Raw genomic sequence first — 14,335 nt, 5'->3', positions numbered from 1 at the left:
CTCAGCTTTGGCATTTGCAAGCTGTATCACGTGTGTAATTCACTGTTATGGTGAGACATTCAATACAGATTAGTAAGGCATGACATAGTGGACCTTAAGCCCTTCAACTATTTACAGTAATTTTAGACTTTCCCCCGTTCATCAATACTCCTTGTTTAAATCCGTCCTTTAATACTGCTTTCATGTATTTTTTTTAGTTTAAAATAGAACAAGGCAGCATGAAAGCCCTGAGTGCTAATCCTAGCTCAGACACTGGCTTGCTGTGTAGCCTTGGGCAATGCACTTAAATAGGTAACCTCCATTTTTCTGATGGTAAAAGTGAAGCACATTTAACTTATCTGCTGCACCACGGTACTAAGAGGGTTAATGTTTCCAAAGCACTATGGAAGTGCTAAGCATTTGTATATATTGATTCTGGCATTATACAGTAAATATTAATTGAGTACTCCAGCATAATTATTTTTTAAAAATATAAAAATGACTAATTAGAGTAACTACGTCAAGCAATTTCTTATTATTGTGACATTTCCTCTATAAACCGTAAATAGCACCCTCCCCACTCCTGTTATATTGTGAAGTTTGGAAGAGAATGAATTGTCTTCCATACAGGAAAACTTATGCTCATGTTATAGGTAGACGTGACTGCTTCCAACAGGAAAGTGGCTTTATTCACCGTCGTATATTACAGCTCCATCCACCAGTAATTTGCAGGTGCATTATGCATTACATACTGTAGGATCTCATGTTACAGCCTAATTGCACTGCGGAGATGCATACATTCCCCTTGTAGTCATACAGATTTAATGGCAGCACAAGATCACACAGAGGAGGAATGCTAAATAGCTAGTTCCGCTCCAAAGCAGCGAGTGACTGAACAGGGGAAAATGTTTCAAAACATATCCAAGCTTTAAAACGGACTTCCACCTTGAACAGTGGTTTTTTAATACAAGAGCTTTTAAAAGTGAAAGGGTATAACTGTGAAAGGTATTCAAGACTGCAACATTCATGGAATTTGGGGTGCAGAGTTAACGCTGAATTTATCTTTTCAGTGTAAGCTCTAATGTTAAACTGTGTGATTTAGTGAGCACAGTGTCAGTAGTTTTTTGGGGATTTTTTAAAAATGTTGACATATACTTAATATAAGAAGAAATCAAGAGCAATAAAAACTTGGTATAGAGATTACAGTGAATCTGACATTGATTCAGATTTGTTCTGTCTTAGAATAAATGATTTTGGAAACATATTGCCAGTAGCTATGTTGTAACAGGTTGTCACTGCATAGTTTTTTGGGTGTTCCTCCCTTCCCTCCTCTTCCTCCTCCCTTCCCCTACACCATGGAGGGGGGAATTCACAGATTTTTCTGCAGCAATTCTGGTGATTTTCCACAGTTCTTTCAGAGGCTCAGGGTGGGATGGAGGGAGCCAGGAGGAGGAAGCCTACCGCTTAGTGCAGCTCCTCACCAGGGCCACACGAATTATGGAATGTGGATATGAAGCAAGAAAAGCTCTACATGATACAGGATTTGGCATTTAGCAGAAACTGCCGGCAATGACTTCTACATAGACGGCAGCAGCACCAAAGTGGAGCCGTTTTGAAAGGAAAAGCAGCTATTCCTGGATGCCATAATTTTACATACCAATTCTTAATATAAATACGCATGCCTATTCTACACTATATGAAAGCACAACTCAATCTCCTTTTCTCAACCCCACTTCACAATCTCCCCCAAATTTAATTACATTCTCTATCTGAAGCAGCACAGATTCTGCAAGCAAAGTGAAAACCAGTTGACCATTAAAATAGCGTTGGAAAGTCATGCTAATTCAGTCAGCCTCCCGCAACACGGTTTTATAAACACATTGCTATAGATGTTTTAGAAGTGAATTCTAACATGTTTCTGTGGTGGCCATCCATTAGGGGCCTTAGAAGACTCTGAAAAGCACATTTCCCCACTTCTGATAAGTTCACTCATTGACAACGGTCACCCCTTTCACCTTTAGGAGACTGGAGTTTTAAATACCTTTAAGGGTTCTTCTGTTTTCCACCATAAAAGGACAAATAGACACATTTTTTTTTTTGTTTTAAGGAAGTCAGTGTTGCCATCAATCCCCTCTGTCTTGCTCTAAATTTAGGTAGTATAGTAACTATTTACCACACTGTTTAGAATTAACCTTCTATATCCAGCATGCAGGCACTATAAATCTACTGCTGTGGGTCAGGATACTCCAGACTTAAAAGAGTTAGGTTTCTGTTCTTTGCTGAACTGTTCACCCAGTGCTATACTAATTTGAAATGAGTGACTTTGCATTACTGGGCTGGCATATGTTTTCTGATCCACAGCCAAAAGAAGCCAAAGCTCTGGGCTACAGATGCTGTAGCAAGCGACCATAGTGAATGAAAGTGGACATAAAGAAAATCTGTTCTCCACATCTGGAGGTTTACACATGCACCCTGTGTGACGTTGCACTCCATATGTTTTATGGAAATATGCTCAGAAGTGTGAATATGATGTAATTGGAATATGCTTTATGCAAAAGGTCTCTTGTAAGTTATCATAACAAAGGTTATAATCTACTGAATATATTCCTCCTATTTGTATGCATGTATCATTCTTGTATCTGAAGCTAGAAATATGAAGTATAACTCTGAGGTCCTATTGTAATTATGCAAAGTGTGGGCCATTAATGGTGGTTTAAAATCTCGATGGCTCCCATTGACTAGGACAAAAAAGGTGGCCAGTCATGAGAAAACCCCTGCTTACCACCTGAGATGTCTGCTGGATCTAACAAAGACTGTACCAGGGGAAAGAATTGGGTCCAGACTAGGAAGGGGTCTAGCCTGTGAAAGAAGCTTATTGGAACATCTTTGAAGGTGAGATATTACCTATAATCAATTTCTTAATGTATTAGGCTGTGACTTGCATGTTTTCTTTTATTTTGCTTTGTGACGTACTTTGTTCTGTCTGTTATTACTTGAAACCACTTAAATTCTACTTTTTATACTTAATAAAATCATTTTTTGCTTATTAATAAACCCAGAGTAAATGATTAATACCTGGCCACAGTGGGTGCAAATATTCTAATGTGAATGTACTGTGATACTGAGCAGCAGCCAAATTATAGGTCATACGGGCAATGCCCCTTTTACTGATTGACATTCCATTAGGTATCTCACACACATGGTATTTCTGGAGAGGATTTCTAGTTGTGTGTGTGTGTGTGTGTGTGTGTGTGTGTGTGTGTGTGTGTGTGTGTGTGTGTGTGTGTGTGTGTGTGTGTGTGTGTGTGTGTGTGTGTGTGTGTCCTTTCTAAAGTTACTGTGTGTCAGGAGTCATAACTCTGGAAAAGGAAAAGCAATATGGTATACCAGCAGGAATAAAAAGAAGAGAAAGAGAAAGAGAGAATGATTTGAGTGGTGGATAAATGTATTACTTAATTCTATTTAAAATATAAGAGTGTATTGATTTCTCTCTCAAAACTATGTATTTCTATATACTATACCTATAAGTCACATTCATTATCAGCAAAAGAAAATAGCCACAATTTTGCATGCGTTACTGTATTTAGGAATTCTATACACATATTTCTCCTCTTTCTTTTCACATTTTCAAAATACTGGAGAAATTAGGAGGACCAGAACCTGGCTGCTTTCTCTGTTTGTGAATTATTCAGACTTCCATTTTTTACTATGTTGCCTGGTTATTTAGAAATTATTCAATGAATAGTTTATACAAAAATATTTCAGCCTCTAGAGTGCTTAAATTCTTTCCCATAAGCACGGCTTTGAATATTTTTTATTTGTGTTGTGTGATTGCCACTTAAATCACAGGACATTCTTGCCGTTCCCTGACTGGACACTTCCCAAGCATACTTGCTCAAATACATCTTGGTACTCATCACAGCATCATTCATTACACAGCCATGTAAGTACAGGTATTGAAGAATACGATATCCAATTACATATGCAGGGGAGACTTCAGGGAGGCAGAATGCAGTTAAGTGTGGTTATTAAAGGTGCTCTCACAAGTGGTCAGGACTTTGACTTACATTTACTCGAGCATCCCAATGCCCCTAAGACAAGACTAGAGAAGAGTTTATTGAAACTAAACAAACAGTTCCCGTTTGAAAAGTGACACAGTATTGCGAGAATACTTCCATGTCAACTTGGGTTAATGCTGATGACTTTTTACATAAGTTTCCAAGGTAAAATACTTACAAGCAGAGGTAGCAAAAAACTACAATAGTAACAGACTTCTGTTCCTGTCTGTTATTAGTTGCCCAGATTACCCTGGACTCGTATAATTTCCTGCATCACCATTTTAACACAGAGTAAAAAGATGTACAAAGTATCAACTAATTAGGGTCCTCTGGGAGTTAATGGGAGTAACGCAAACTCAGTCAAGGCCTGCATAGTATTTTGGCAATTTCACCTCCACATTACATTTTTGAGAAATGATTAAAGACACAACGGATAATTAACTAATGTCCCACCAACCCACTATGCTGAAACCAAATTTATGAAGGTACCAGATCCAAAGAGATGGTAGCTCTCTAGTGCAAGGAGCATGGCATCAGTTCCATGCATAGAATAGTACAAGTAACAACATACCAGACCTTTTTGTAGAAATCCCCTGGAGATCTCTGACAAACAATAAATACAGCATATCTTTTATAAAGAGGCTGAAGGGATTAATAAAAAGTATTATTTTACTACAAGGAAATATATTGGTACTAATCTGAAAAAAATAATCTTCAAAACCATGTACAGTAAAGGAAAAAAGTAGAACGTCTTACTTGTGTAGTGTGTGAGATGGTCTATCAGTCTTCTCTAGTTGTCCATAGCAGCTGGTTTTTGCTTCTGGAATGAAGGAGTACTTTTCCAACATGGCTGATGCAGCTGTGCTGATAATCCCAAGAGCGTCCCGCACCCGAGCTTCTAAACTATAGTCCCATTCATCATAGGATGCTGAAATTAGCCCTGAAGGAAATTCCTTGGGAGTGATTTCTGTGTTGCCACTAACCAGGCTGGGGACTATCCAGAAGAAATCATAGCCTGTAAGGCCTAGGGAACGGGCTTCATCAAGAATGTAAACAGCTTCATCCTTGGAACAATAAAGCAGGATAACAGATGAATGAATTTTCTTCAACTGAATCTGGGTCTTGGCATCCCCAATGGCAGTATCAAGTATGATCACATTCTGCATGTCCCAGCCCACAAAACTGTTTTCCACTGTGGTCTTGATGAAACTTATGAAGTCCTGGTATCCAGGAAAGGTGCTGGTCACCAGGGAAAAGACATGCCAGTCATAATCTTGCATCACTTTCAGCATGACAATGGCTTCCTGCTGGATAGACGCCCCAAACTGGAAGAATGTGGACATCACATCCTAGAATATGCAAAAGACAATGAAAGGTTACTATAACTGGACTGATGTGCAAAGAAGAGAGGGTGTCTGTGTCTTCTGTCCTCTTAAGGCCCATAATGGTTACCGCTCTAACTTTCAGTGACTGTACAAAGTTCAAAGAATCTTTTTTATATTTTACATATAACACAGCCAGGCAGATGTTGCTGTTTTCTTGTAGTCAGTAACACCAACCACCAGTAATTGCAATGGCTGATTAAATCTTTAGGAAAAATGACATGAGCATCTAGTTATCTACTTGGGAAATTTCTCAAAGCACTTGAAGGTAAAGGAAGTAAGTCAAACTAGTAGTTATAAATGAACCATATAGATCTCTACACTGTTTGAATGAATTAACTCCACCATACTGATGTAGATTTACCAACTCTTATTGTGAAGCAGTGTAGTCCAGCTGGATTATTAAACAAAAGGGAAGCATCTTTACTGCATATGCAGTATATGTATGAAGCAACACTGTACACACAGGCCTGACTTAACAGAGGTGCAGAGCTACCACAAATCTAATTTATTTCAATGGGAACTGTCAGCAGCTCTACAAATCAGACCCATTGTACTTGCATACTCTGTATTCACTACTCATCACATTACATTCAGGTCACTCTGCCCATCTCAAATTAGAATCGTATTACATCCAGTAATAAAATAATAACTACTGATTTATAATAATGATAACCTAGGAGTGTCTAGCAACATGTTCCAGTCCTCGTGAGATTAGTTAATGGAAGTAAATTTGAAGAATGGTCTTGCATTCTATAACTTGCATCTATGTGTGTTGTCCTAGCGAGCACAAAGGCATCCTTAATTTGCCATTGGACACTTTCCTTGAGTTTGCCTTGCTTAGGTGTATATTCTCAGTCACAACATTTGACACGTTCCATTTTCCTTATGTCTCCCTATTGTGTTTATGTCATCTAACAAAAATCCACTTTTGGCATCTAACAAAAGACATCCACTTATACCACGATACTTGTGTGTACTTTATAATAAGCTCTTTACAGGCTTCTAATATTTCATACATGGACAGGTCATTTTCTAAATTTCTATTTGGATTTTACACAAATTAAAATTACTAGATTATCAAAGCATACACCACCAGTTATAGTTTTACTTTATCCCCAGTAGTAACACCAGGACATATTTATTTCATTTTCAGACACTGATATTGTTCATAGACCATCATGTTGAAATATGTATCTTATTTTTTGAAGAATTTCAAGCATCGGCTGTTCAAGGCTTCTAACACTGTCTCTAGAAAAGTGTCAGTCATTCCTCTAATGACTTTATTATTAATACAAACATATATCACAGTTCATCTCAAAGTGCCTTATGAATTCAGCTAAGAACTATTATCTCTATTTTACATATGGGGAAACTGCAGGAGAAAAGGAAGCAGATACATCTATGATCAAAGTCACACAGCAAGTTGGTGTTAGAATCAGAATTGAAACTCAGGTCTGTTAATGCCCAGTTGTGTATTCTGTCCATTGAACTATACCAGCTTCTTGCAGAGAACTCTCTGCACAGGTGTTTGAGTCTTTTTGTTTGTTAAGGAGGCAAGCAGTGTTATTAATTTTAGAGCCTTACGTACCCAACAGGAGGATTTTCTAGGGCTTAACCCCAATGGAAATCCTACCATAGGGTCAAACTATGAAAAAAGCCAACTAGGGCAACAATGTGTGCATCACTGGTGCTAATTAAATCTTCTGCCTTAGCAGGTATTGTCATGGCAAAAAGGGTATTGTGACTGCCGGTGCTAGCCTTCCAATAGATTTGGGTAATATCCAGTTTGATGAATTAAGGACACTATGAGGCATATTGGGGAGAGAATTAAACATGGGATATTTTACTGCTGAACATTTATAGGAGCAATTCCCCAGGGACTCCAATTATAAATCTAAAAAAGTCTTCCTTTCAGGGATACTCACAGCTACCTACAAACTGAGCACATTGAAAATATACTCAGAGACAGCATTTCACATCACTACACCAAAAGGAATTAAACATCCAAAACCATTTCCATTAATCTAATTTTACATTATTTCTCCAATACAAAGTAAATAACCAAGTGATTGACTATTTGGAGAAATATTACCAAACCGATAATTAAATCTAATGCACTCTCTTTGCTTTCTTGCTTTTCAGATTTCTAAACTGTGACTGATATATTCTTTTATCTGTGGTGTGCTCAGATGCAATGGCAAAAGGACCTACTATGCACAAATAAAACAGATAAATAATAGCACTTAGGATACGTAAATAGACTTGATTATGAAATCCATCACATCCTTTCACTGCACCCCTATGTACCACTCATGACTATAAGCATAATGGAATTGCTCCTCCAAGTGAAGGATCTGTGCAAAGGCCATTGTCTGCATAGACTCCGGGGGCACATCGGGGAACTCCAAAAAGCAAGAAGACTTACATGAACAGACTATCAGCCACAATACAGAGAAACACTTACAAACGTGTACCTTTCTAATGTGCACATATAGACGCTCAGAGCCCCAGCTACTGTCACAATCCCTTCCATGGTCATGCATGCTTTCAGAAACATTGGGTAGCGATGTAACTAAAGGAATCTGGCAAGATGAGCGAAATGATTGAAATGAAGCTCTCTCCTTGAAGGATGATGTCTCTGAAATCACTTATTTAGAAAAGATACATTAGCATTTAATGGAGCTCTGGCAACATATTAAACTTTCTAAAGTTTGCCTACATATTGCAGGATTTACTGAAACGGCCTTTTAACAAATTTTGACAATGACTTGACTTATCCACATATTACAAGCAAGCAATTTGCGATTAATACCATCCAATGGTCCAGCTGATTAAAACAATAATTAAGTGGACAAGACAGAACTTTGCTGCAGAGCATTCAGTGTGTTAGCATTAATGTTATGGACCAGATCCTCAGATACTCCATAGTCTTCACTGGTGATATGTTGATTTATACCAGCTAAGGATCTGGCCACATGTGCTCTGAATGATTTTTTGCCACTACCTTAAAATGGGAGCAGGAGCACGACCTAATTACACAGCTAAAGAACAAGTGGAGACTTACAGCTAAGGTTAGCAGCAAGATGGAAAGTTGCAGGCAGACACCTTTAAAAATTCAGTGGTATCTACAAGAAATATTTATGTGCATATAAGGAAAATATTCAGACATTACATGCACAGGGTTTATTTGGCAAAAGTGATCATTTTGGTGAAGCTGGGAAATTGAAGGCCCAATCCAACAGTCTGTAAACATGCAAAACTCCCCAAAGGGGAGGATCAGGTTCAAAAACACTTAAAATATTAATTTATGTTTTCTTTAAAGTTTTAAAAGCATCACCACTGGTAAAAATGGTCATCGCTCCATTGACTTCACTTTGTATTCTTACTTCTTCTGGGGAAGAGCGAAAACATTTAGTCAGGTAAATGATGCAAATATTTATCTGCAATGGGATACTTTTCCTCTTTGTACCAGAATCAGAAGACGACAGTGACTGACACAAGAACAAATTAATTTACACCTTGCTGGGCAAGTTAAGCTTGTTTTGATCTTGCTTGTTTAGAAAGTGAGACAACGGGTTAGACACCAGAAAGTTACTCAAGATACGTGATTTCAGCACCAATCAAGAACATCAATTCTATTTAATGATGAAGTATATTATGAGATTAGGGATATAACTAAGGTCCTACCAAATTCATGGCCATGAAAAACACGTCATGGACCGTGAAATCTAGTCTCCCCCTGTGAAATCTGGTCTCTTGTGTGCCTTTACCCTATACTACACAGATTTCATGGGGAGATCAGTGTTTCTCAAATTGGGCGCCCTGACCCAAAAGGGAGTTGCAGGGGGGTTGCAAGGTTATTTTAGGGGGGTCATGGTATTGCCGCCCTTACTTCTGCACTGCCTTCAGGGCTGGGAGGCCAGAGAGCGACTGCCGTTGTCCAGGTGCCCAGCTCTGAAGGCAGTGCCCCGCCAGCAGCAGCACAGAAGTAAGGGTGGCCATACCGCAACTCCCCCAACAATAACTTTGTGACTCCCTCCACAACTCCTTTTTTGGTCAGGACCCCTACAATTACAACACCATGAAATTTCAGATTTAAATAGCTGAAATCATGAAATATATGATATTTAAATCCCATTATGTGAAATTGACCCAAATGGACCATGAATTTGGTAAGGCCCTAGCTATAACCAAGATATTTGCTAATTATTTCTCTCTCCCCTCCCTATCCCGTAGGAAAAATCTTATAAGAAACTGCATAATTTTCTCTTATTTTGTGATCAGCACCTTTTTGTAATTATTTTGAAGATTTTATACTAGGTGTAGTAGACTTTACTCCTACTTTACACTAATTTATCTCTAGTGGTAAAGATTTTCAGTAGACTATTTTAACTTTTCATGGAGAATGAACAACTGAAATTCAGAGAAGGGTATTCCTGAGCGTAAGTTGATTAGTTGAATATCAAAAGAAGGAAAATAATACTAGAGAATAATAATACTAGAGAAGTGTCAAAGGTGAGCAGATATTATAGCTTATAGAACGGGGTGGGGAAACTTTTTGGCCCAAGGGCCACATTGGTGTTGCGAATTGGTATGGAGGGCCAGGTAGGGAAGGCTGTGCCTACGCAAACAGCCTGGCCCCCGCCCCCTATCCGCCTCCTCCCACTTCCCCCGCCCCCCCGACTGCCCCCCTCAGACCACCTGACTCATCCAACCCCCCCAATCCTTGTCCCTTGACCGCCCCCTCCCGGGATCCCCCGCCCCTAACCACCCCCCAGGACCCCATCCCCAATCCAACCCTCCCTGCTCCCTATCCCCTGACTGCCCCGACCCCTATCCACACTGTCCCCTGACAGACCCCCTAGGACTCCCGACCCACCCAATCCCACCCCAACTCCTTGTCCCCTGACGCCCCCTCCCGGGACCCCCCTCCCTAACTGCTCCCCAAGGACCCCACCCCCTAGCCAACGCCCCCCGCTCTCTGTCTCCTGACCACCCCGCCCCGAACCTCCACCCCATCCAACCGCCCCCTGTCCCCTGACTGCCCCCCGGGACCTCCTGCCCCTTATCCAACCCTCTCCCCCCGCCCCCTTACCATGCCACTCAGAGCAGCAGGACAGGCTTATTGGGAAGCCTGGGGGGGATGGGCGGGTGCAAGTTGTGCTACCCACGCAGCAGCATAACTACAGGGGAGGAGGAACAGCAAGGGAGGGGCTGCTGGCTAGCTTCCCCGGCCAGGAGCTCAGGGGCTGGGCAGGACGGTCCTGCGGGCCGTAGTTTGCCCACCTCTGTTATAGAATGAACTTGACCTTCGCCCATTTCTTTCAAATATAAGGAGAGTGTAACTTTAGTTAATGTCAGAACTATATCATGATTTACTTTTGCTGTTTTAAAACTTTGCTTTGGGGAAAGGCCAAGTGAAGTCCGAAAATGGTAAGGAGTAGAATTGTCCCCCGCCCATGCCTTACAAATATATGCCACATCTCCTTTTATTACTTCAAGGAGTAAAGACCAGAGAAGCAGAATTTTTAAAAGCATGCTATATATAACTTAATCAAGCACATTCTGCTCAAAAATATAAAATTGCTGAACATAGCTTGGGCATTTTTGTGGGAGTATCAGTAATAGCTCAGTCAGAAACACCTCTGGATAAAATTCTAGTCCCAACACAGGCAAAACTTCCAGTGGGAGTTTGCAGAATTTGTTATATTTACTGAGTCTATAAGGCCTAGTGCTTTCATAACATGGGTTCTTTTCATGTACTTAGCTAATTAACAATAATTAAAGGGATTTTGTAAAGTTTCATTTTACAGCACTTATTCAGCTTGAGTCTCCCTGCTGCTCTGATTCAAGTTTGAAGTGAGTACTAATTTTTGTCATTAGTTTTATATATAGCAGAAAAGCAAGTAACTAAAAAAACATGGTATGAACGAGTGGGAAGAGTCGCGGCTGCACACTGTACAATTCACTTTTCTCTGCTCCTTTATGTTTTTCCAATAAAGGAATCTAATGTATAAAGTTTGTAAGACACGTCACCACCTTGAAACAATGTGAAACAATGTGAAACACCTCTTGCAGAGATATTTGTTTTGGCCACTGAACATGATAATGTTATTTTAATTGGTGCACACCTTCTGGGTTTTCACACTGAACAGTCAGTGATTGCTCATATGGTGGAAACTCTGGAGTCCAAGTTGGAGTTTCTGTTCAACTGAAAAAGGCTAAGTGAAAAATACTTTTGAGAACAAAAATGAAAGATGGCTAAAAGAGAACATCAGGGAGTACACAGCCTGTGACTGAACTTGGTGACAGACACAGCCAGACTCATGTCAGATACATGGTGACCCAGCAATGATGGGCTTGGGAACTTGATGAGAGAGCATCACAAGGCTGCATCCTTCTACAGGATAATTTTCTACTCCCACTGCTGTAGGTTGATTCAAGAGGACCAGCCTGCCTTTGTGAAGATCCTTACCCGGGATTTAGGAGGAGGCTAGATCTGTGGACTGTCTCAATACCTTGAGGAGGAAGTAAAGACCCTGAAGATATACGTTGAGAGAAAGGGACCAGCCAGCAGACCCTTGCAGGTCCAAGAAAAAAAACTTGGAGAACTGACTGCACCCTAAATTTTAGGAGGGGTTAAAAGGGGCACCCCATCACATTCCTGAATGAAGGCAATTCCAAATAGTAAGAGGGAGCTGCAGGAGAATGAGTTTGTGTGTGTGGTTTTTGGGAAAAAAAAGGGGGGGGTGTGGGGGGGGGGTGAGAAAACCTGGATTAGTGCTGGAGGTGACCCACCTTGATTATCATGCGCATTATAAAGAGGGGTTTCAAAGGGGGATGGGCTGTTGCCAGCAGGAGAGTGAATTTGTATGTGTGGGGGGGGGGGGGAAGGGTGAGAAAACCTGGATTTGTGCTGGAAATGGCTCTACTTGAGGATCACTTTAGATAAGCTGTTGCCAGCGGGGGAGTGAGGTGGGAGGAAGTTTTGTTTCATGGTCTCTGTGTTTATATAATGTCTTCTGCAGTTTCCACGATATGCTATGCATCCGATGAAGTGAGCTGTAGCTCACGAAAGCTCATGCTCAGATAAACTGGTTAGTCTCTAAGGTGCCACAAGTACTCCTTTTCTGATGGTTATAGTGGATCACAAATTGAATATGAGTCAACAATGTGATACAACTGCAAAAAAACCTAATATTCTGGGGTGTATTAACAGAAGTGTTGTGTATAAGACCCACTATATATTATCCTACTCTGCTCAGCACTGGTGAGACCTCAGCTGGAGTCCTGTGTCCAGTTTTGGGCACTACTCTTTAGGAAAGGTTTGGACAAACTGGAGAGCGTCCAGAGGAGAGCAACAAAAATGATAAAAAGGTTTAGAAAACCTGATCTCTGAGAAAAGAATTGAGGGGGTTGCTGCTATGAAGCTGCTCCACCAAAAGAAAATACACTGCCATTGCCAGCTGTCTGCAGGGAATTAAAATGAGAATCTATTAGAATCCATATTCACAGATGTTCAGGCCCAAGAGGACCATTACGATCTTCTAGACGCTAACACAGACTATAGAATTCTTTAATAGAGTCAACAATATACCGCGTGAGTGAGGAATGGTATATACAATTTATTTGGATTTTCAAAAGGCCTCTGAATAAAGTCCCTCACAAGACGGACCATCAGGTGAGAGTGAACGCTGTGTTGTGGATTAGAAACTATTTAAAAGGTAGAAAACAGAGCACAGGGAATATGTGGCCAATTTTCAACATGGAAGGAGGTTAACAGCAATATGCCCCAAGGCCCCTAGGACCTATGCTATTTAATACATTTATTCATGAATTGGAAAAGGGATTAAAAAGTGAGGGACCAAAACCTGCAGATTACAAAAGTATTTAAATTAGTCAAATCTCAAAAGGATTTTGAGGCACTTCAGGAGTAACAAAGCTAGGCAGCTAAACATAATGGCATATGAAGTTAAAAGCAGAGGAGTGAGAGGTATATTGGAAGAAATAGTTTGAACTACTCAGAGGTGTTGATGGGTTCTAAGTTAACATACATCTCAGGAGGGAGAGCTAGGTGTCGCTGAAGATCGTCCACTGACAATATCTATTCATTATGGAGCAATCAAGAAAGCAAACAAATTGTTAAGGAATACCAAAAAGGGGTGACGTTAAAAAGTTTTAAGTATTATTCTCCATTATAGAAAAAATAGAAAGAGATTAACATTTGTACCCTCTTACTCTTCCCATTAGGGAAGCTAGAGCCTTACCCATTCATAAGAAGGGAAACATAAAAACCAGGGTAAAATAAATACACCGTGGAGACCAATTCTGTGCACTTTTCACAATATCTTATGTCGTGGAACAGAAAAGCTGGAGGAGGGATCTGTGCAGGTGCAGCTGCTACAGTGCTGCAGACAGTCAACTGTAAATGGGCACTTTCCAACTGAGGGCTGAAAAGCAGTAGCAGATGCTGCTACCACTGCACTTCATTAAAAGGTTTCAGAGGAGCAGCCGTGTTAGTCTGTATTCGCAAAAAGAACAGGAGCACTTGTGGCACCTTAGAGACTAACCAATTTATTTGAGCATAAGCTTTCGTGGGCTACAGCCCACTTCATCAGATGCATTCAGGGAAAAAGTGGTCTTAATTAATGAGCTCATGTACAACTAAGGGGAGGTTCAGTGTCACACCTACTGTTTTGGCCTAGAGCAACCAAGATCAATTAAACAAGAAAAAAAATATGCATGTGTGTCAAGAAATCCAGCACTCCTCCTGCTAACAATCTTGGTTAAACAAGTGTCCTTCTGTAGTATGCAGTGTCAGAGTGCCAGGCCACATAACAGCTGTAAATGAACTTCAAACTCATAAAGGGGCCTTAAAAGTAGACTGTTATCAGTATCTCAGTAGAGGTGCTG

General features: G+C 40.4%; 1 protein-coding gene across 3 annotated transcripts in view; it reads right to left on the bottom strand.

The window, feature by feature from the left end:
* The window catches only part of GRIN2A (glutamate ionotropic receptor NMDA type subunit 2A), a 291,808-nt gene that overhangs the window by 119,928 nt on the left and 157,545 nt on the right, over positions 1 to 14,335 (bottom strand). For all 3 annotated transcript variants that reach the window (XM_043524160.1, XM_043524162.1, XM_043524161.1), the window contains one exon: positions 4,794 to 5,386. In XM_043524160.1, the coding sequence (XP_043380095.1) occupies positions 4,794 to 5,386 (593 nt within the window). The remainder of the gene's footprint in view (positions 1 to 4,793; positions 5,387 to 14,335) is intronic.

The sequence above is a fragment of the Chelonia mydas genome, chromosome 10, assembly GCF_015237465.2.
Source record: "Chelonia mydas isolate rCheMyd1 chromosome 10, rCheMyd1.pri.v2, whole genome shotgun sequence".
In the NCBI taxonomy this organism is placed as follows: Eukaryota; Metazoa; Chordata; order Testudines; family Cheloniidae; genus Chelonia; species Chelonia mydas.
The sequence above is the reverse complement of the archived record's forward strand: the minus strand, read 5'-3'. Positions and strand labels throughout refer to the sequence as shown.